This window comes from Eutrigla gurnardus (genome assembly GCF_963514095.1).
Source record: "Eutrigla gurnardus genome assembly, chromosome: 23".
NCBI classification, from domain to species: Eukaryota; Metazoa; Chordata; class Actinopteri; order Perciformes; family Triglidae; genus Eutrigla; species Eutrigla gurnardus.
The window spans coordinates 10,258,686-10,280,545 of NC_139934.1; the positions used below are offsets into that span (position 1 = coordinate 10,258,686).

At 44.4% G+C, this 21,860-nt stretch overlaps 3 protein-coding genes and 1 long non-coding RNA gene across 4 annotated transcripts; 2 read left to right on the forward strand and 2 right to left on the reverse strand.

The window, feature by feature from the left end:
- Positions 1–880: 880 nt before the first annotated feature.
- Positions 881–16,697, reverse strand: LOC311008924 (uncharacterized protein). The gene is made up of 35 exons (XM_084002880.1): positions 16,684–16,697; positions 16,484–16,556; positions 16,204–16,278; positions 15,301–15,350; positions 15,133–15,222; positions 14,844–14,971; positions 14,621–14,761; positions 14,477–14,548; positions 14,201–14,371; positions 14,028–14,124; positions 13,735–13,952; positions 13,500–13,650; positions 13,227–13,435; positions 13,009–13,126; positions 12,724–12,929; positions 12,531–12,648; positions 12,280–12,452; positions 12,070–12,167; positions 11,873–11,991; positions 11,665–11,805; positions 4,381–4,470; positions 4,105–4,232; positions 3,881–4,021; positions 3,740–3,808; positions 3,479–3,649; positions 3,306–3,402; positions 3,009–3,217; positions 2,525–2,884; positions 2,315–2,435; positions 2,021–2,226; positions 1,828–1,945; positions 1,569–1,741; positions 1,382–1,476; positions 1,189–1,307; positions 881–1,106 (listed from the first exon to the last, which is right to left on the reverse strand). The coding sequence occupies exons 3-35, from the start codon at positions 16,266–16,268 to the stop codon at positions 907–909; spliced, it is 4,662 nt and encodes a 1,553-aa protein (XP_083859006.1). The 5' UTR covers positions 16,269–16,278; positions 16,484–16,556; positions 16,684–16,697; the 3' UTR covers positions 881–906.
- On the forward strand, positions 4,954–8,351 carry LOC311009041 (uncharacterized protein; the record flags this gene model as incomplete). The annotated part of the gene is made up of 14 exons (XM_084003016.1): positions 4,954–5,277; positions 5,356–5,445; positions 5,607–5,734; positions 5,817–5,957; positions 6,031–6,102; positions 6,206–6,376; positions 6,453–6,549; positions 6,625–6,842; positions 6,927–7,077; positions 7,142–7,350; positions 7,451–7,568; positions 7,649–7,854; positions 7,930–8,047; positions 8,125–8,351. The coding sequence occupies exons 2-14, from the start codon at positions 5,367–5,369 to the stop codon at positions 8,349–8,351; spliced, it is 1,935 nt and encodes a 644-aa protein (XP_083859142.1). The 5' UTR covers positions 4,954–5,277; positions 5,356–5,366.
- LOC311008945 lies at positions 8,454–9,034 on the forward strand. The gene is made up of 3 exons (XR_014596591.1): positions 8,454–8,501; positions 8,580–8,698; positions 8,769–9,034. It is a non-coding gene; the product is annotated as an uncharacterized lncRNA (long non-coding RNA).
- A 173-nt stretch (positions 16,698–16,870) lies between the features above and the next one.
- LOC311008926 (uncharacterized protein) lies at positions 16,871–20,201 on the reverse strand. Its single transcript, XM_084002884.1, has 11 exons — positions 19,840–20,201; positions 19,608–19,751; positions 19,376–19,426; positions 19,068–19,241; positions 18,872–18,968; positions 18,562–18,779; positions 18,337–18,490; positions 17,831–18,045; positions 17,637–17,754; positions 17,361–17,575; positions 16,871–17,029 (listed from the first exon to the last, which is right to left on the reverse strand). Exons 1-11 carry the CDS (start codon positions 20,185–20,187, stop codon positions 16,997–16,999), a joined length of 1,767 nt encoding a protein of 588 aa, XP_083859010.1. The 5' UTR covers positions 20,188–20,201; the 3' UTR covers positions 16,871–16,996.
- Between the last annotated feature and the right edge of the window lie 1,659 nt (positions 20,202–21,860).

Genomic DNA, 21,860 nt, shown 5'->3' on the forward strand with positions numbered 1-21,860 from the left:
ACAGCTCATGGTGGGGTCGGAGTAGAAGAACTCTGATGGGATTATTGGGAGGACTGGGGAGAAGACAGTTAGAGGTGAACTGGGAGGATTGGCTGCTGCTTGGAAGCAGGTGAGAGTGAAACCGACTCACCGGTTTGGTCGTTACAGTCGATGCGATGGCGAGCGAAGCCCGCCGCCATGTACATGGGCATGAAGGAGGGGTGGTGCAGGGTCCTGTTGGAGCAAGAAGGCCGGGTGTACCGCCTGGACCTCTGACCGCAAACAAGGGACAAGTTCACAACTTGTGTCGCTAAAGTACATTTTGAGCTGGAAAGCGAATTAAAACTCACATTTTGTCCTTCATTGTAGCTCATGGCTATCTTCACATGTGTAGGTAGAAGACAACAAGTAGGCTAATTAGCTAGCTAGCTCACGTGTTACTGTCGAGTCAAAATAAAACGCCATCACGCTCGCAGCTACCTGGTGGCAGCCAGCGCCCCCTGCTGGTTGACTGAAGAGACCCCGTTCATTTGGCTGCCTTGCAACAATAAAGGTTTAAAGATATATATTAAAAAAAAAGAAAAAACTATTCCAAGAGAAAAACGTGGTAAATTAAAATACCATATTACATTTTATGTCTAGATTAACCTGGTCAAGTAAAAGTGTACCAATATCGTTTTGACCAGTGCAACTTTAGTAGTCCAGTAGTTTAAACACTACTACTTTCTTCATTTACCGTACCGTCAACTTCATTTCATAGTTTCGTTCAACCACATAATGTCTGAAGCAAGTGTGAATAACTTCATAAACACAAATTGTACGTTAAGAACAACTTTTATTAAATTCCACATTAAAAAAAATTACACTCTCAACCAGTTACTTTAGTTTGGGAGGATCCTCCTGTGAAGAGATGTCAAAAAGAAGAAATTATATAAGTGAGCATATGCATCTTAAATGAGTGTTAATGATAAAGTTCTCACCTTTCCTCATGCTATCGAGAAGACTATGAAACCGGGCAACTTTGATGTAGCGAGCAGTGGGGTGGATGGCCGGCATGTAGGAGACCAGTTGTCTAGCAGGTGTGGTTGTAAGCGCTGCAGTCGGCTTGATTGGGAGACCCTGCAGACCTACAGCACCCAGGGGAGAAACACAAATCTATACAATGTTTGACAACTGGTCACGTCTCAATGACCGAGCCAGATACTGTACCTGTTGTGTGCGGCATAGAGTGGATGATTGTGCCGACACCGGGCGTGTCGGACTCAAACTTGTGCACCGAGAAGAGGCGATGGAGACCAGCAACGGGATATGTACACTGGATCGTCACCCTGGAAGACGAGACGTCACCTCATCATTTGCCCCTACCAATATTAAAGTGCTACGCAGCATATCATACACCTACCGGTCAGTAACGTCATCATTGAAGATGATTTTGTTTAGGTACTTCTTGCTGCTGTAGAAAATCTCGTTTTGATAAGTCACATTTTCTCCGCTGAGCTGAAGGCGGAAAAAAAGACACGATATAGGTCATCTGTTCAGTTAAGTCATGTGAAGCATTAGTTGCCAGGGTAAATCTGTAGCAGCAGCACCTTGACTGTGGAGCCACAGCTGTTGAGTGGAAAAGAGAACAGAGCCCTGGTGCCGTCCGTCTCTTTGGGTCGGCAGTATTTGTCTACCAGGTTGAAACTAGCAGGACTGCTTCCAACTGGGACGGCCAGAGACGAATCAGCCACCACAGTCATCCTCCCATCAGTGGAACACACTAGAGAGAAGAATTTGATCTTGTTTGAATTATTAAAAAAAAAGGAAACTGCACTGGCTTTTACATTAAAACCAGGATTTCCTTACCGATAAATTCAGCAGTAGAGAATGGACAAGTCTTGATAGTTGAACTCTGGACCTCTGATGTTGCATGATCCCGCATGAGGATCTCGAAGGTGCCAGAGAAGCCCTTCAAAGTAACGTCCTATAAAAACCACATGCAGATTAGTCATAGTCTCCATGTTCTCCATCTTCTTACAAGAAACGTTCCTCGTCTCACCTTGTAGTCGTAGCCATGAGAGAAGAGCGGCACCTCAAGCAGCAGACTCTGGCTATCGTTGCTCATGATGTAGCCGTGCTGGGCTGCCAGCTCCGAGGTCAGCGGCTCTGAGCCGATACTGATCTCCCACAGGTAGTCAAAAGGCCGGTGGTCCAGTTTGAAGCCGATGCCAGACTCGGAACAGACGGCATCGAAGGCTGGAGGAGCTGTCAGATACAAGACGTTTGTAACTCTTCATACAGTGAATACATATAGTTATGCCAATTTTCCCCAACATGAATATGATAGACTTACAGACATCTGTGACCAAAGCCACAATAGACATCAGGTGGCAATGAGGCTCATTTTCATGCAGGACCATCAGTGTGTAGTTGATGTCCAGCACATACTGAATAAGTGCCTCTTCTTTAGAAAGCTAGAGAACAAAAAAAAAAAAAAAAACTACAATCATGTCTGTATTCAAGGGACAGTTTTGTCAGAATTGAGCGGTCTGAAATACTTTACCTGCATCATGACAACGGGGTCATCAAAAGGCACCTTCAGAGTGTAGCCATGAGTGTTGTTGGGATGAACATCATGTGTGATTCTGTGGCTGCTTGCATTTGTGAACGGAAGTGCAAATTCTTGTCCGTTCAAATGAACAGCAGCCAACTGGACGTCTTCAGGGACGTCTCCCAGGTAGACGGTGAACGCTTCTTCGTCAAGAACCGTTTGGTTTTCAGTGAAGACCGGGCGTAGCAGCAGGGGAGTGGCAAAGGACCTGTGAAACCGGAGCCTGGTTTCTACGTGGTCCTCATCCGCCAGGATTTGTTGCAAGTAGAAATGAAAGGCGTAAAACTCGTAGAGCTCGCCTGTCACAAAGCTCTGAAACAGAAAACATGCAACAAATTCAGATGCGTTTTCTATTGTATTTACTTAATGTTAATTACGCTACAGTGACCAAGATAATCATACAGAGAGTTTGTACTCCAAGTGTGTGCCTCCTGACCTTCCTGTATCCTCCTTCAGCATTATAGGGGATGCTGATCTGGACTGTGGTGTTGTGCTTCTCCACCATGTAGCCCCTCTCCTCTGCAAGTGGCTGCTCCACAAGGTCACCATTGAGACCAAGGTTGAGTTGCAGGCCATTAATATTTGGGTACAGCGCCTCAGGAGTCGCCCAAATCATGTAGCCACCATCATCGTAGGATCCTTCATCTGTGGACGTTACAGCTGCATTATAGATTTACTTAAAAAAAAAAAAAAAAAAGGGGAAAAGAAGCCACAGGACAAGATGAATACTGACACATGGAGCAAGCAGCCACCAGGTCCACCATGAGAACCACCCAGCTTTGTCTGGAGAACAGCGTTGCATGGACCGTCTCTACTGGAACACCATTCATCTGCAGAGAGACCCGATTAAAACCCACTTTGGACCAAATATTTTACAGGTCAGGCATTTATGAATCAGTGGTTTACCTCAGTGCTGAATGATTCAGGTTGTCCATAAGGAGTACGAAATAACAGCCTTCCAGCGGTCAGGTCAAACACATAACCCTGCTTACGAGCGTCACAGAGGCTCATGGGCGGCAACTGCTCCTCAGCTTTCTGAAACATCACCTGCCAATCTGAAGTTTTGGAGCCATGTGCCTGGAGAAAAATAAAAAAAAAAGACTTAAAATCTTGAAAAAAGTGGCACTTGACTGTACAGAACAAAGTTATTCAACATTTGCAACCCACAGTATTAAGAGCGTTCCAGTCATCCTTCATTGTCCCCGAGGGACAGGTGACTTCACTCCTCACAGACACCTACACAGGAAACCAGGGTTAGTTAGGGTTTGAAACAAGTCCCAGAATGTTACAAGATGTAAACAAGCTGACCTCCATGTAGTTGACCTCACAGGTCACCTCTCTGGGAGACCAGGGGAGAGAGGGAGAACAGGTCTCGTTCAACACATAGATGACCTCTTTTCCTTCATGCGTGGTAATCAGGTTGAAGTTGAATGTGAAGACTTCGTCATCCTGAAAGAAGTAGATGACATCATGCAACACCTAGTCTGCTCAACAGCAGGCAATAACCGTCATTTGGAATTTCGCACACACACCTTGTTGTCGGTGTGACAGCTGAAGTAAGACGCTCGGAGCTCCACATGGCCAGGTCGAGGAAGAACGTTGACACTGTAGCCACACTGAGCTGCATACTGCTTAGTGATGGCGTACACACCGGTCCCATCTGGAAGGGAAAAATACAACACGAGTCTTCAGCACATTTACTCCAAAGCTGAACGTAAAATTAGGAATTGCTCGGTGACCAATAATTCAAAACATGACATTTCTCCCAAAAAATGATGGCCCAGCATGATGGAGCGGTGCAGACTCACCAACAGCTTCAAAGTGGGGTTCCACTCCCGTGGAGGACAGATCAACAGCTATCATGAAGTAACGATCATGACACTCCATATGAAGAGTTCCTGTGTGTAACAAGTTAAAAAAAGGTTAAAATATGGAAATCTAAAAAAATATATATTGTGAGCATTATATTTTAATTACCATTGGGAATGTCAACACATTGTGCAGTTGACCACACAGACAGAAGGAAGGCAACACTGGAAGACAAAAGAACGCAGCTCTAACATGCAGAATTGTGACAAAACCTAGAATAATTTAAAATAAAAATACTTACCCAAAGCAAAACAAAGCCATAGCTACTGATGTGTTGGCAGTGTCTAAAGCTAGCTAATCTGCTAGCAAACTACACCTGCTAACCGACACAAGCTAACGCAAACCACTTCCTTGGTGTATATCCTGGCCAAGCTAGCAGTATGTTGGTGCTGTCTGCTACACCAGCTTTTATGGTTACTTTCCTCACCCTGAGGTTGATTAGCGACACTGACCTCACCTGCAACTGATTGGACAAGATTGCCGATGAGCTACACCTGTGGCTGTGATGCTTGAGGGCCTCTGGTTGGTTGCTGGAGATGAGCATAAAAGCTGGTGTAGCAGACAGCACCAACATACTGCTAGCTTAGCCAGGATATACACCAAGGAAGAGGTTTGCTTTAGCTCGTGTCGGTTAGCAGGTGTAGTTTGCTAGCAGCTCAGCTAGCTTTAGACTCTGCCAACACATCAATAGCTATGGCTTTGTTTTGCTTTACGTGAGTGTATTTCATGGCAACTTACAAGCTATTCCTTAATAACTTGTTTGTAATGACTGTTTTTATCTTACAGGTTGCTGCTGTCTGTGTGGGCAACTGCAAAATGTGATGATATTCCCAAGGGTAAGGTGTTAAATGTCTACTGAGACGCAGGTCTAGTCGTTGGTACGTTTGTTCACATCTGAACTCTGGTTCATGCAGAAGTTCTTCATATGGAGTGTCGTGATCGCTACTTCATGATAGCTGTGGATCTCGCCTTCGCTGGGAATGAACCTCGCTTTGAGGCCGTTGGTGAGTCCTGCACAACTACATTAAACTACAACAGGTCTGGTCTTCAGTCGGTTCTAGAGGCTGACCTGTCCTGTTCCAACTTGGCTGTATTGTAGTGCATCTCAATTAAACCCAAGTATTTCACTGAGTGAACACTGACACCGCTAGTGATGGTCTTCCAGATGGGACCGGTGTGTACGCCATCACTAAGCAGTATGCAGCTCAGTGTGGCTACAGTGTCGGCATTCTAACTCTATCTGGCCATGTGGAGCTCCGAGCTTCTTACTTCAGCTGTCACGCCGACAACAAGGTGTGTACAAACGTTTTGGTCACTATATTAATCAAAATCAGATTAATGTAGAAACTTTAATTTTACTGGATCACCATTTCAGGATGATGACGTCTTCACATTCAACTTCAACCTGATTACCACACATGAAGGAAAGGAGGTCACCTATGCGTTGAACGAGACCTGTTCTCCCTCTCTCGCCTGGTCTCCCAGAGAGGTGACCTGTGAGGTCAACTACATGGAGGTCAGACTTAATTTATTTGTAGACTTTTTAATAAGACTACTTCAGATGCCTGCTAACCCTGATTTCTTTGAAGGTGTCTGTGAGGAGTGACGTGGTGTGTCCAACTGGAACCAAGAAAGATGACTGGAACGCTGTTGTCCAAACGGTACATTTGGCGTTGCCTTCTGGGAAATATGTGGAATGTCATTTGCTGGAATACCATGATTTATAATTTGATGCATTAAAATTGTGCCTTCAATTCTTTCCAGGCTTATTCTTCAGCTGCCTCTGACTGGCAGGTGATGTTCCAGAGGAAGGAGCAGGAAGTGACTCCCATGAGCCTCTCTGACGCTCAGGCGCAGGGCTATGAGTTTGACCTCACAGATGGAAGGCTGGTATTTCGTACTCCTTATGGACAACCTGAATCATTCAGCACCGAGGTAAACCACTGATGCATAAAGGCCTGACCTGTAAAATATTTGGTCCAAAGACGGTTTTAATTGAGTCTCTCTGCAGGTGAATGGTGTTCCAGTAGAGACGGTCCATGCAACTCTGTTCTCCAGACAAAGCTGGGTGGTTCTCATGGTCGACCTGGTGGCTGCTTGCTCCATGTGTCAGTATTCATCTCTCGTGCTTTGGCTTCTTTTCCCTTCGAAGTAAATCTATAATGCCGCTGTAATGTCCACAGATGAAGGATCCTACGATGATGGTGGCTACATGATGTGGGCGACTCCTGAGGTGCTGCACCCACTGGTGTCTGGTCTACACGAGATGCAGGTCAACATCGGCGTCAATGGTGACCTTGTGGAGCAGCCAGTTGCAGAGGAGAGGGGCTACATGGTGGAGAAGCACAACACCACAGTCCAGATCAGCATCCCCTATAATGCTGAAGGAGGATACAGGAAGGTCAGAAGGCACTGATGTCAAGTTGCAAATTAGTGTCGGACTGTAGCACTAAGAGTTAACATTTCCCCTGAAATTCTCTTGCAGAGTCTTGTGTCCGGCGACCTCTACGAGTTCTACGTCTTTGAACTCTACTTGGAGCAAATCTCGCTGGATGAGGATCAGGTTGACACTAGACTTCGCTTTCACAGGACTCTGGCTACTCCGCTGCTGCCACGCCCTGTTTTTGCCGAGAACAGTAAGTCTGACAAACGCATGAGTTTTAAGCTGAGGCAACAATCACCTGACTGGCTTAATTTCAGGAACCGTTCCTGACGAGCGCATGTTCACCGTCTACCTGGGAGACGTCCCTGAAGACGTCCAGTTGGCTGCCGTTCATTTGAACGGACATGAATTTGCACTTCCGTTCACAAATGCAAGCAGCCACAGAATCACACATGATGTTCATCCCAACAACACTCATGGCTACACTCTGAAGGTGCCTTTTGATGACCCCGTTGTCATGCAGGAGGTAAAAGGTCTTTGCTTTGTCCAGTGGCATCTCCACATCTCATGCTTGTTCATAGATGGGAATGTCATTCTGCTTGGCTCAACGTATTTTTGGTTTCTAGTTCTACAAAGAGTCGGCAGCGATGCTCCACAGGCTGGACATCAACTACACACTGACGGTCCTGCCTGAAAACAAGCCTTTTTACCACCTGGCATCTGTCATGGCTTTAACCGACGCCTGTAAGCCACTCCCTTTTATATCTGGACTCAGTCAATCCTACTTGTGCATCAAGCAGAGTTAATTGTCTTGTATCTGACAGCTCCTCCAGCCTTCGATGCAGTCTGTTCCGAGTCTGGCATCAGCTTCAAACTGGACCACCGGCCTTTTGACTACCTGTGGGAGATCAGTATCGGCTCAGAGCCGCTGACCTCGGAGCTGGCAGCCCAGCACGGCTACATCATGAGCAACGATAGCCAGAGTCTGCTGCTTGAGGTGCCGCTCTTCTCTCATGGCTACGACTACAAGGTGAGACGAGGAACGTTTCTTGTAAGAAGATGGAGGACATGGAGACGATGACTAATCTGCATGTGGTTTTTACAGGACATTACTATGAAGGGCTTCTCTGGCACCTTCGAGATCCTCATGCGGGATCATGCGACATCAGAGGTCCAGAGTTCAACTATCAAGACTTGTCCGTTCTCTACAGCTGAACTCATCAGTAAGGAAATCCTTGTTTTTCCTCTAAGAGCGGTGAGGTTTCTGTATAGATGCATGTGATCAAACTCCTTTCTCTAGTGTGTTCCACTGATGGGAGGATGACTGTGGTGGCTGACTTGTCTCTGGCCGTCTCAAGTGGAGCCGTTCCTTCAAGAAGCAACCTGGTAGACAAATACTGTGGACCCAAAGAGGCAGACGGCACCAGGGCTCTGTTCTCTTTTCCACTCAACAGCTGTGGCTCCACAGTCAAGGTGCTGCTGCCTCATCTAACTGTTGGATTCAGTCACTCATGTTGCCAGATATAAATATCATTGGGATGTCAGACTGAGTTTAAATAGTTTCTTGCTTCTGTTTCTCCAGCTCAGCAGGGGGTTTGTTACCTATGAAAACGAGATCTTCAGCAAGAAGTTTCAAGGGCTAAAAAATCCAGCAGACTCCAGCATTGATGGTGACGGGTATGTCAACACAACTAGCCATTTACTCCCCTCTCTGATCTACTTGTAAAATGTTAACCTATCCCTCTTGTGTTGCAGGTTGACTATATCGTGTACGTATCCTCTGGCTGGACTGTACCGCCTCTTCTCAGTATACAGATTTGAGTCGGACACAGCTGGTGTCGGCCGTATCGTGCATTCTGCTCGCTCCACTGAGGGTAGGTAGACCTGAATGAACCACATCCTCAATGTATCGCATGCTGATAATCTGTCTGGTTTCTACTCTAGGTCTACAGGGTCCTACCATCACACCCACTACAGTGTCTACTACCAGGCGCACCAGAAGACCAGTCTCTGTAAGACCTGGTTACCACCCCCCTGCTTGGTACATCAAAGTACCCAGCTTTCTCAACAATATCTCCAAGAAAGGTCAGTTGGTTGCATATTAAATTCTATTAAATAACGGGATTGTTTTTTAAAATCTTGTCTAATTCTTTTTACAGGCAGCAGAGGATTGTCACAAGCTAAAGTTACTCCATATTGATTGTGATTTAATTTTTAACGTTCAATAAATTTGTCTTTATACTATTTATTGCCCATTGAGCCTGTTTTTTTTACCAACTTTCTGAAGGTGTTAAACACTACTTTGGTAGATGCTCAGGAACCTTGAGCTGCACTGTTGAACCCAGCTTGAGACTGAATTGTAATCAAGACTTGTTTGGTGTACAACTTGGGAACTCCAGTCTTGAGGAGTACTTATGTGAAATTAAACCTTTTTGCACATTTGGGGGAAGCTGAGCCAAATCTCAGGGGGCTGAATCAAACTTCATGACTGGCTGTCCGACACTCGGCACTAGCTTGTCTTAATAGTTCAAGGAAATGACGAACCTTTACTAAGCTGTGGTTGAAGGATGCATTTTAGAAGTTATTGGTTGCTCCAGAAAAAATAACTTTAAATGGGGCTATTCAGACATGGTGTAATTAAATTATAGGCCTACTCGGTGTTTTTTTCATACTGAGGTTCTTGATATTTACAATGCTGATTTTGGTACTTTCATTTGATCGGCATGTAACTCTAAACCGGTGCAAACTGCATCACTCCAGGGGCCAAATCTTATTGCATCTGAGTCAAACATTGCTAGATCTAAGCTGTGGTGTTGGCAGACTGTGTACATCTGCAATAAGTTCTTCCCTAGATGCTTTGAATAATTTATTTACTGGGGAATTCTATGTATAATCACTTGGCAACTCTGTACTAGGAAGTGTTAGAAATATGGCTCCTGACTCGACACTCAGAGGTACAATAGTTTACATTGTCAGACATGTAGGAACAAGGTTTTGACTATCTGGAATAAAAGCATTTTTACTTCTATTGAACATAAGCATTGCAAAGATGAGTCACTCTAGTTGGTGCATGAGCCCTGGAAATCTCTGGCACTAGTCTGTATTGCCCATCCTGTGTCCTAAATAAAAATGAAATATACAGCATGTATGTCTGACCTGTGTAGTACCATCAGTAGCACAATCACCTGACTGGCATTATTCTCATGCCATGTTGAAAACCAAGCAAACATAGTTGGATCAAACTCATTTTCACAGCTAATCGGTTCACTAAACATTTTTTAAACATTTGAGTAATACAGCAGTGAGAGAATCTTGATTCATATTTTATGAACACTGCCTAGTTTGACCTGAATTCAGAACGCTGACGGCTGTATGACTCCTCCACTCTGGTTTCTTTCAGGCACGGCAGAATCTTGCAAAATGCTATTAGGATACTAAGGAGGCATAGGAACTAGATTTCTTCATAATTTATCCATCCAATGATGAGTGTGAGAGTTTAATTATAAAGATAGCAACTGCCATGTTAATGAGTTAAATGCCCAACAAGCTTATGTGGTTGTTATTGTGACCATTTTCAACATTCACATCATCAGATGAGTAGTAGTGACTGATGCCAAATTTAGTTTCACTCAATTTATCCCTGTACTGTACCAGATGTGGCTTATTGATAAGGTTTTTAGGTCTCTGCTATTCAGTAGCAAAAGCCAATTTCTAATTCAAAAGGCCTTTTAGGAAACAGACATGCTAGTGAATCTACAATGTTCTTTCAGAGTCACTGTAACCCCTTTAATTTCAAATTCAGGTGTTCAAATGTCAAGTATCTTTAAAGTTCTGATCCAATTTTGTACAAACTACTACAGAAAAACGAGTCTGCCTGTAACTTATGAGCACCACCTTAACTAGAATGTGGCATATTGTTTTGTACATTAAAGCCCAAGTTGACACAACGCAAGGGGGCTTGCGGACCCCTTACGTCCTTGCGGACCCCCCTTATGTCCAACACAAGGGCCTGACGTGCACCTCCCAAAAATTCTAGACGCGCCTCGAGGCGACGCAACACCAACGCAGCGGCATTGGCTGTGATTGGTCCGCTAACTACATCCGCTGGAGACCGCTTTTCCGGTTTCCACTCTAACACCGCCATTTAAACTTTTAATACTTTTGTTTGCACCTTGTCGCTTTTGCACAAAGAAATAAAACACTGAAAAATTGTGGATGTTTAAAGCCGGAAGGTAAACAAATAGGCTATAACAAGGCTAACGACGATATACGTAAAGAGTCTCGGTAGGTCGGTCAGGCTTTACAAAAAACATAGCGCCCTCTACCGGTGTGGCATTGAATTGCATTTCGACACGTAAACCCAACGAAGAAGCATCAAGGTCTCCAAGCAACTGCGTGGCCGTTGCGTGATCACTACGCGGAAGCATAACCGAGCCTTAAGACAGGTTCATGCCCAAGTTGGGTTAAATGGTGTCCTGTAGCTCAATTCTTTAAGTAAACAAGCAAATCAAAGTGATTAACCAGATTTACTAAACCGATTAGTTTCAGTACTGAAATAACAGCTGCAATCCAAATATTAGGAAGTGAAACACTTTCCCTCTTGTCATGTCAGCTACTCAACCAAGTTTGTCCCTTTCATATTTGTTTAGGTCACCAATGACAGTAGGTTTTGTTTTTAAAGACATCAATTTATTGATAGACAGTTAAAATACACAAGTCACTTTAAAACAAGGCAGCATGTACTTTGGATTGTGCAGATCCTCTGGCTCCTGTGATGAGAACTGGGATTTAGGGAAATGCATTACTTAAAATTTGGACTCAGTTTTAATGAAGTACTGACCTTTCCTAGGAAGATTCCTTAGAAAGCTGGATACTTTGATGTACCGAGAAGCAGGGTAATAACCAGGTCTTACAGAGACTGGTCTTCTGGTGCGCCTGGTAGTAGACACTGTAGTGGGTGTGATGGTAGGACCCTGTAGACCTAGAGTAGAAACCAAACAGATTAACATGCGATACATTGAGGATGTGGTTCATTCAGGTCTACCTACCCTCAGTGGAGCGAGCAGAATGCACGATACGGCCGACACCAGCTGTGTCCGACTCAAATCTGTATACTGAGAAGAGGCGGTACAGTCCAGCCAGAGGATACGTACACGATATAGTCAACCTGCAACACAAGAGGGATAGGTTAACATTTTACAAGTAGATCAGAGAGGGGAGTAAATGGCTAGTTGTGTTGACATACCCGTCACCATCAGTGCTGGAGTCTGCTGGATTTTTTAGCCCTTGAAACTTCTTGCTGAAGAAGATCTCGTTTTCATAGGTAACAAACCCCCTGCTGAGCTGGAGAAACAAAAGCAAGAAACTTGTATTTAAACTCAGTCCGACATCCCAATGATATTTATATCTGGCAACATGAGTGACTGAATCCAACAGTTAGATGAGGATGCAGCACCTTGACTGTGGAGCCACAGCTGTTGAGTGGAAAAGAGAACAGAGCCCTGGTGCCGTCTGCCTCTTTGGGTCCACAGTATTTGTCTACCAGGTTGCTTCTTGAAGGAACGGCTCCACTTGAGACGGCCAGAGACAAGTCAGCCACCACAGTCATCCTCCCATCAGTGGAACACACTAGAGAGAGAGGAGTTTGATCACATGCATCTATACAGAAACCTCAGCGCTCTTATAGTAAAACCAGGATTTCCTTACTGATGAGTTCAGCAGTAGAGAATGGACAAGTCTTGATAGTTGAACTCTGGACCTCTGATGTCGCATGATCCCGCATGAGGATCTCGAAGGTGCCAGAGAAGCCCTTCATAGTAATGTCCTGTAAAAACCACATGCAGATTAGTCATAGTCTTCATGTCTTCCATCTTCTTACAAGAAACGTTCCTCGTCTCACCTTGTAGTCGTAGCCATGAGAGAAGAGCGGCACCTCAAGCAGCAGACTCTGGCTATCGTTGCTCATGATGTAGCCGTGCTGGGCTGCCAGCTCCGAGGTCAGCGGGTCTGAGCCGATACTGATCTCCCACAGGTAGTCAAAAGGCCGGTGGTCCAGTTTGAAGCTGATGCCAGACTCGGAACAGACGGCGTCGAAGGCTGGAGGAGCTGTCAGATACGAGACTATTAACTCTGCTTCATGCACAAGTAGGATTGACCAAGTCCAGATATAGAGCGAGTGGCTTACAGGCGTCTGTTAAAGCCATGACAGATGCCAGGTGGTAAAAAGGCTCGTTCTCAGGCAGGACCGTCAGTGTGTAGTTGATGTCCAGCCTGTGGAGCATCGCCGCCGACTCTTTGTAGAACTGGAAACCAAAAATACATTGAGCCAAGCAGAATGACATTCCCATCTATGAACAAGCATGAGATGTGGAGATGCCACTGGACAAAGCAAAGACCTTTTACCTCCTGCATGACAACAGGGTCATCAAAAGGCACCTTCAGAGTGTAGCCATGAGTGTTGTTGGGATGGACATCATGTGTGATTCTGTGGCTGCTTGCATTTGTGAACGGAAGTGCAAATTCTTGTCCGTTCAAATGAACAGCAGCCAACTGGACGTCTTCAGGGACGTCTCCCAGGTAGACGGTGAACATGCGCTCGTCAGGAACGGTTCCTGAAATGAAGCCAGTCAGGTGAATGTTGCCTCAGCTTAAAACTCATGCGTTTGTCAGACTTACTGTTCTCAGCAAAAACAGGGCGTGGCAGCAGCGGAGTAGCCAGAGTCCTGTGAAAGCGAAGTCTAGTGTCAACCTGATCCTCATCCAGAGAGATTTGCTCCAAGTAGAGTTCAAAGACGTAGAACTCGTAGAGGTCGCCGGACACAAGACTCTGCAAGAGAATTTCAGGGGAAATGTTATCTCTTAGTGCTACAGTCTGACACTAATTTGCAACTTGACATCAGTGCCGTCGGACCTTCCTGTATCCTCCTTCAGCATTATAGGGGATGCTGATCTGGACTGTGGTGTTGTGCTTCTCCACCATGTAGCCCCTCTCCTCTGCAACTGGCTGCTCCACAAGGTCACCATTGACGCCGATGTTGACCTGCATCTCGTGTAGACCAGACACCAGTGGGTGCAGCACCTCAGGAGTCGCCCACATCATGTAGCCACCATCATCGTAGGATCCTTCATCTGTGGACATTACAGCTGCATTATAGATTTACTTCGAAGGGAAAAGAAGCCAAAGCACGAGAGAAGAATACTGACACATGGAGCAAGCAGCCACCAGGTCCACCATGAGAACCACCCAGCTTTGTCTGGAGAACAGAGTTGCATGGATCGTCTCTACTGGAACACCATTCACCTGCAGAGAGACTCAATTAAAACCCACTTTGGACCAAATCTTTTACAAGCCAGGCCTTTATACATCAGTGGTTTACCTCAGTGCTGAATGATTCAGGTTGTCCATAAGGAGTACGAAATACCAGCCTTCCATCTGTGAGGTCAAACTCATAGCCCTGCGCCTGAGCGTCAGAGAGGCTCATGGGAGTCACTTCCTGCTCCTCCCTCTGGAACATGACCTGCCAGTCAGAGGCAGCTGAAGAATAAGCCTGGAAAGAATTGAAGGCACAAAGATTTTAATGCATCAAATTATAAATCATGGTATTCCAGCAAATGACAAACCACATATTTCCCAGAAGGCATGACAAATGTACCGTTTGGACAACAGCATTCCAGTCATCTTTCTTGGTTCCAGTTGGACACACCACGTCACTCCTCACAGACACCTTTAAAGAAATCAGGGTTAGCAGGCATCTGAAGTAGTCTTATTAAAAAGTCTACAACTAAATTAGTCTGACCTCCATGTAGTTGACCTCACAGGTCACCTCTCTGGGAGACCAGGGGAGAGAGGGAGAACAGGTCTCGTTCAACGCATAGGTGACCTCCTTTCCTTCATGCGTGGTAATCAGGTTGAAGTTGAATGTGAAGACGTCATCATCCTGAAATGATGATCCAGTAGAATTAAAGTTTCTACATTAATCTGATTTTCATTAATGAGGTGACCAAAACGTTTGTACGCACCTTGTTGTCGGCGTGACAGCTGAAGTAAGAAGCTCGGAGCTCCACATGGCCAGATAGAGTTAGAATGCCGACACTGTAGCCACACTGAGCTGCATACTGCTTAGTGATGGCGTACACACCGGTCCCATCTGGAAGACGAGCACTAGCGGTGTAAGTGTTCACTCAGTGAAATACTTGGGTTTAATTGAGATGCACTACAATACAGCCAAGTTGAAACCAGACAGGTCAGCCTCTAGAACCGACTGAAGACCAGACCTGTTGTAGTTTAATGTAGTTGTGCAGGACTCACCAACGGCCTCAAAGCGAGGTTCATTCCCAGCGAAGGCGAGATCCACAGCTATCATGAAGTAGCGATCACGACACTCCATATGAAGAACTTCTGCATGAACCAGAGTTCAGATGTGAACAAACGTACCAACGACTAGACCTGCGTCTCAGTAGACATTTAACACCTTACCCTTGGGAATATCATCACATTTTGCAGTTGCCCACACAGACAGCAGCAACCTGTAAGATAAAAACAGTCATTACAAACAAGTTATTAAGGAATAGCTTGTAAGTTGCCATGAAATACACTCACGTAAAGCAAAACAAAGCCATAGCTATTGATGTGTTGGCAGAGTCTAAAGCTAGCTGAGCTGCTAGCAAACTACACCTGCTAACCGACACGAGCTAAAGCAAACCTCTTCCTTGGTGTATATCCTGGCTAAGCTAGCAGTATGTTGGTGCTGTCTGCTACACCAGCTTTTATGGTTACTTTCCTCACCCTGAGGTTGATTAGCGACACTGACCTCATCACCTGCAACTGATTGGACGAGAGCTTAATTATTATGCTCGTCTCCAGCAACCAACCAGAGGCCCTCAAGCATGACAGCCACAGGTGTAGCTCATCAGCAATCAAGCTCTCATCCAATCAGTGGACCTTCCCAGCAGGAAAAGTAAGATGACAGTATTGATGGCTCATCTCCATGTAGGAGTCTGCATAAATACCAGGACCCAGCATAAATACCAGGACCCTTTAACTTAATGCAGACATTAATAATGTTATTTAACCTGCTATGACACGGTCAACAGTTTATTACAGCTAATGAGGTCAAGATTTCTACCTAATTCACCTTCTTTGACATGAATCATTGGCCCTGATATTTAAGGTGTTTAAAGTGTCTCTATTTCATTAGTAAATGCTTAATATACACAACACCACTGTTTATAAGTGGTCCATAATTAATAATTAAAAACAAAATAACAGTTTCATGTCATTTCTTCTCAAAATAAACACTAAATAGGGAAACACATAATAACTGACAGCAAAGACTTAATAAAAATATAAAATAAAACCATGTTCATTTATTTCATTTACAGGTCAAGTATGCAGAAACCCGCATGCAGAGCGTCAGCAGCAGCAGCACGGTGACAAGTGTCCATGTGGTCCACACTGAAAGTCCAGATAAGAGGAGACAAGAGGTCAAACATCATGTTCTTACACCAACTTCAATGAATGATAATTCCTCCATTATAGGACTTATTAGATTTCCATTATATTTACTTGTGACATTTCACTTCCAACACAAAGTTATTTATTTATAACTTATATTTATATACAGTTTAAATAAAGTTTCACTACACACACACACACACACCTGTGTTTGGAGCTTCCCTGCGTTCTGGTTTGACAGGTTTGGGTGAAAGGTCCAGAGTGAAGTTTACAGGTTGCTGGATAGCGAGAGTACTATTATGGATTGCTGGGTAGCGACACTGGATTGTCAGCCTAAAACAGACAAGGTTTGAACATTGTTATCTGGTTTGAAGACGGGATGAGTTCACTATGTACGTTTCTCACCTGTATGGAGAATCTCTGTGTATGACAGGATCATCCAAAGGCAGAAAATCTTGAGAGTAACTGATCTGGTTTTCATAAACGAGGACATTCCCCTCAGTCTGAGGAAACATGAGATCAGAAAACAGGCCAGAACACATTTTTTTCCTGCGTTAATTTGATTAATTTAAGTATCTTACAGTTACAGTCGTCCCACAGGAGTCCAGGCTGAAGTTGAACAGGGCTCTGGCAGTGTCCGTCTCCATGGGAACACAGCTGGGGTCCAATAGGGTCGTCCGGTTGGGGCTAGTGGGCGGGATGGTGTGGGTGGTGTCGACTACTGCCACCATCCTTCCTTCTGGCAAGCATACTGTCAAAAAAAAAAAACAGAGCGAGGGCGTCAAGATTTTTATAAACTCAAACAAAAATGGTTACGCTTCAGCTTGAGGCGTGTACCTAGAATCTCTCTAACAGGAAAGCTGCATTTATGGACAAGGCCGTCTTTCACTTTCAGAGACTCTGAGTCCACAACGGACACTTCCACTCCAGAAACAAGACCCTGCAAAGTCAGCTCCTGCATGGGAAGTGTTAAAATGTGTTAAAATTGTATTGAGAAACAAAGCCTGAGGAGTGTTTGTAATCCTTGATCAAATTAAAAATGTAAATCAGGATCACATCAAGAAAAAACGCTGATTGATCACCACATAGTTCAGCCCAGGGCTGGTGGGAGGGATCTCCACAGTCAAGTAGTCGTCCGCCAGCTCCACCACGAACCCACCCATCTCCACTAGGTCCCAGTCCAGCTTGTGGGCCCCGAGGACGAGCTCCCACTGCAGCTCAGCCTGGGCCCCGTGGCGCAGCAGCACCAGCAGGCTACTGTCTGTGCACTTCCCTTCCAGCTTGGGGGAACCTGGAACTAGAAGGGATTCACCAGTAAAGTGATTGAAACGGCACCATTATCTGAATCGGTCACTCACCTGCGTATTCAACCATCTGTTCTATAGTGGCTTTATGGTAAAAGACCTCTCCACTGGGTAAGATGTTAAGAGAAAAGGTGAAGGAGAGGATGTATGTATCATAGCCACCACCTATATCCTGGGATTAAACAGCAGGTTGTTTCAGATAGAGTTACTCCACATAATAGCAACAGCTCGGTGCTGGTTGATCTCACCTCTGGGATTATTTTCGGGTGCAACAACAGGAAACGGAGCTGGTAGGAGTGGCTCCCGTTGGAGTGGGAGACCCTGGACACACTGAGATCGACCGTGTCATTCTGGGTCCAGGTTAAAAGGTCACCACCACCATCTACCGTCACCGTCTGAAGGGACACATCCGGTGAAAAGAGGCCTAAGGTGACGGAGAAGAATCCCTCAGATGAGACTGTGTCTGGAGGGAGAGAGAGAGGGAGCGAGAGAAGCTCTATGTGTGGAACTTCAGAAGTATAGAAACATATAAAAGAAACTTACTTGAAAACAAGTTTGGAACACGATACACACACTGTTCACATTATGATACAGAAACAGGAGGGTTCAGCTTTGCAAGGAAACATTTAAAGTTAATTTCTTAAAGGAGACTGAATTATCACCAAACCCTGATACAGATTCTGTATTTTTTTATTATTATTTATGATGAAATATGCATAAATAAGTAAGTAAACATGCTCTAAGAAAGCCTTACTGTTGGTGAAAACTGGGATTTGTGGGATGAACGGAGTCTCAAGGAGCCTGAAGAAGCGGTGCTGTGTGAGAGGCCAGTGTTCATCCTCCCACTGACTCATGAAGAACAGATCCACTGACATGGACCGGCTGTACCGTCCCCTCACAACTCCACTCTGGCAACACAAATCAAATGCTTTTAAAGGGAAAAAAAGCAAAAGGGTAATAGTACATCTTATTTGTATACCTTAATGTGTCCACCATGTGCTCCTAAAGGAATCCTGAGCTCCACTCTCCCCTCCTGCAGGTCGATCTTGTATCCCCTCTCTTTATGGTCGGACTCATTCAGAGCCCGGCCGTTCACTCTGATGCTCATGCCTCGTTCCCTGACCTGACCGTGGAATAACGCCGGCAGAACGTAAGGGAGAGTCCACAGCAGGTCCGACCCATCAGCTGTAGCCTCGTCTAGGTGTGAGAAAGGGTTACAGAGCAGCGAGACATTTCACTCTGATGTTTTACAGCCTCCAAATAATGTAATACTCATAACAGCTACTCACTCAGTGGACAGGCAACAGTGGTGTCAACAGCTAGGAAGTTGCTCTGGAGTCGGTACAGGATGGTTGCTCTGACGATCTCGAAATCCACTCCCTTCTCCTGGGAAAAAAGACCCACACATGGCACCCAGAAAATAAAACAGCAAAGCACTGACACTAAAAGCAAGGAAACCCGGGGAAGAACATCGCCTCTGGGTACCTTGACAAAGTATGAGAGAGGGGAGGAGTAGGGACAGCGGAGGGTGAGGTGTGAGCCACGCAGTGAGATGTGGTATCCCAGAGCAGCAGCCTCCATCAGGGGAAAGACCCTCGCTTCCTCTGGCAGCTGCTCACCTCTGTGGAATATCACAGCCATGTCTGCCTCATCAGCTCCCTGCTCAGGGACAAAGAGGTGTATTATCAACTCGTTTGTGAGCAAAATATAATTTAAGAACATATATTCGTTCTGCATAAAGGAAGCAACTTTTTGTCACTCTTATCGTCTTAGGAATTCTGTCATTTACTCACCTTTTTCTCATTTTTGGATGTAATTGGCAGGCTTGGGTGCTGGATGGACACCTAGAGAGGAAAAGACAAGGCTCGTTAAAAGCTTAATCTACCCTCATCCCTCGCGCTTGTTTGGAAAATGTAACATTCAAAATTAAACACAAATCTTTTTTAAACAGCATATCCTCAAATATTATCCATCTCCACTACAAGTGTAGATATGCTGGCATAACTACGCAGGTTAGTAATTCACCTCCATGTAGTTTTCCTCACAGACGATCTCTCTGTTGCTCCACCGCCCCCGGAGTGAGCAGCGGAGCTGGAAAGGATATGCCACCACCTTTCCATCCACCTGCTGTTTCACAAACCAAACACGTAGGTGATAGTCTGTGCCTCCCTGCAGAGGAGAGATACAAACGTTGTGTGTTGGTCAGATTGCCATCTTGCAATTTGTCAAAGCACACACAAAAAAAAATTAGATGTACCTTGCTTTGGACGTGACAGGCCAGGAAGGAGGCACGGAACACCAGATCTCCAACATTATTGATTAAGATAGTGTAACCACATGGAGTGGCCTCCTGATCAGACAAGAGGTGGGATCCATACTGGTCTGGTGGTTCATACAGTAAAAGGTACTTCTTAGACACCTGAACAGAACCATGTCCATCTACTAAAGACCTCTCTGGTACCCATTTTCTCAGGCATGGTAAAAGAAACCTACCCTCAACGTGAAAATGTATCATCCGGCCAAGGAAGCTGGACTTGACAGAAAGCAAAAAGTGACGGTCCAGACATTTGATCTCAAAGGTTCCTGGAAATTTTAACAAAGGCATTAATTCACAACTCATTAAAAAAAAAAAAAAAAATTGTTAATTGAAGTTGAAAATGTGGGATTGGGTAATACAGATGTTTCAGCGCACCTGAGACTTCTTTATTACAAATAAATACTTGCAGTAGGGCTGGCGATATAGACTTTCTGTGATATTTCATCATGATTATATAAAAAAATATATACTAATTCTGATTTAAATTTAAAAAAATGTGTTTGACATTACAACACTGGTTTGTCCAATTTATTGCTGTACATACATTTTATTATTTTAATGACGTATGTTGAATTTTGCACAATTTGTAATCTTATAAAAAGCATATTTGATATCATAAAATAATATTACTGGGGTAATATGCTAATTTGAGCCATATCTTTGCCCTATACAAGCATGGTGCGTTAAGGGAAGCAATAAAATACCAGCAGCTTACTAAATAAAGTATTTTCCTTATCTCATTCACACTGTATTGCACACCTGTAGATCTCCTGTTTATAATTTCAGACAGGAAAACAATATTTCCCCCGACACATAAAACCCTGTTCATGGGGAAGTAACATTAAATTGAAAGAAACCGATTTTATTAGCATTGCTGAAGTAATCTCCACCCCAAGAGTCTGGCCCAGTGTTTTCGACACAGGTACTCTAGCTTCATGGTACCAGTATGTGCTACTAAACTGGTCTTACCTGGCGGTACTGGGCCCATGACAGAGAAGGTTGAGGCGGGCAACAACGCCACACTGAAACACATAACGTCACATAGGCCTCTCAACGAATTTAAATTAACCCGTGTGTTTTATCTTTCACTTGACACTTACCCACACAAAATATAGAAGCACATTTTCATTGTTTTAAGGAGGAAATATGTACTGGGCTGATGATACGTTGCATATTTCTCGATTTGAACGCCGTTAGTCGTGTTTACCTTCGGAAAGGTCGCCATTTTGACTGACTCACCTGTTAAGCAGAAGCTAATTAGCGCACGCACTCCCGTTTTCTCAGGCCTTCATCTTCATGAACACATCTAACCCTCAAAGTTAACCAACAGAACTCACACTGCCGGCTGTCATGAGGCATTGTGTTGAATAGAGTGAGGCTCTGAATTAAAACGCGGTCTATCAGCGACATCCAGTGGTGTAAAAACACCGAACACACCAACGGCTGGCCGTTAGCCCGGATGTTACCGTTGGGCTAAATATTATGCTAGGCTACTCAAAATACATTTTTTCCCCCCAGGAACCGTAGATGGTCGGGTATATATATGTTATTGTTGGTTTTGGATGAGTTATTTTCCAAATACAGGAAATGCTTTTGTGGTTAAGTTGTTTTTTTTTCTTTTCTTTTCTTTTTCTTTTTTAATATTAAATAGACAGGCTTGCAGTGGGACTATTGAAAATAAAATAATCTAAATATACATTTTAGAAAATAGATATAAACTTCTTGTTTAGGTTGAGATTTTTCTGCTACTTCTATAGGCTGAATAGAATACGATGCATTAGATACAACTACTTAACAAACTTATCATCAGCCATGTTAATTCATCAGAGCATCTGTTTTTCAAACATCCTTGAGGGCCTGTTTTTTACCAAATACATGTATACTGCAGCTTGAGATAACAACTCAGCAACTCGGTTGTTTCTCAGCAACAGTTGGATTTCAATGCAATGCATTTATTGTCA

Coding starts and splice junctions, on each gene's coding strand:
- LOC311008924 (XM_084002880.1), bottom strand. CDS start 16,268: ATGGACACTTGTCACCGTGCTGCTGCTGCTGACGCTCTGCATGCGGGT. Junction 13,127..13,226: donor ACCCTGTTGTCATGCAGGAG/GTAAAAGGTCTT, acceptor TTTGGTTTCCAG/TTCTACAAAGAGTCGGCGGC. Junction 11,992..12,069: donor TCCAGCACTGATGGTGACGG/GTATGTCAACAC, acceptor CTTGTGTTGCAG/GTTGACTATATCGTGTACGT.
- LOC311008926 (XM_084002884.1), bottom strand. CDS start 20,187: ATGCCTTTGTTAAAATTTCCAGGAACCTTTGAGATCAAATGTCTGGAC. Junction 19,242..19,375: donor CATCCAAAAATGAGAAAAAG/GTGAGTAAATGA, acceptor GTCCCTGAGCAG/GGAGCTGATGAGGCAGACAT. Junction 17,030..17,360: donor GCCCTGGGCTGAACTATGTG/GTGATCAATCAG, acceptor TTTTTTTGACAG/TATGCTTGCCAGAAGGAAGG.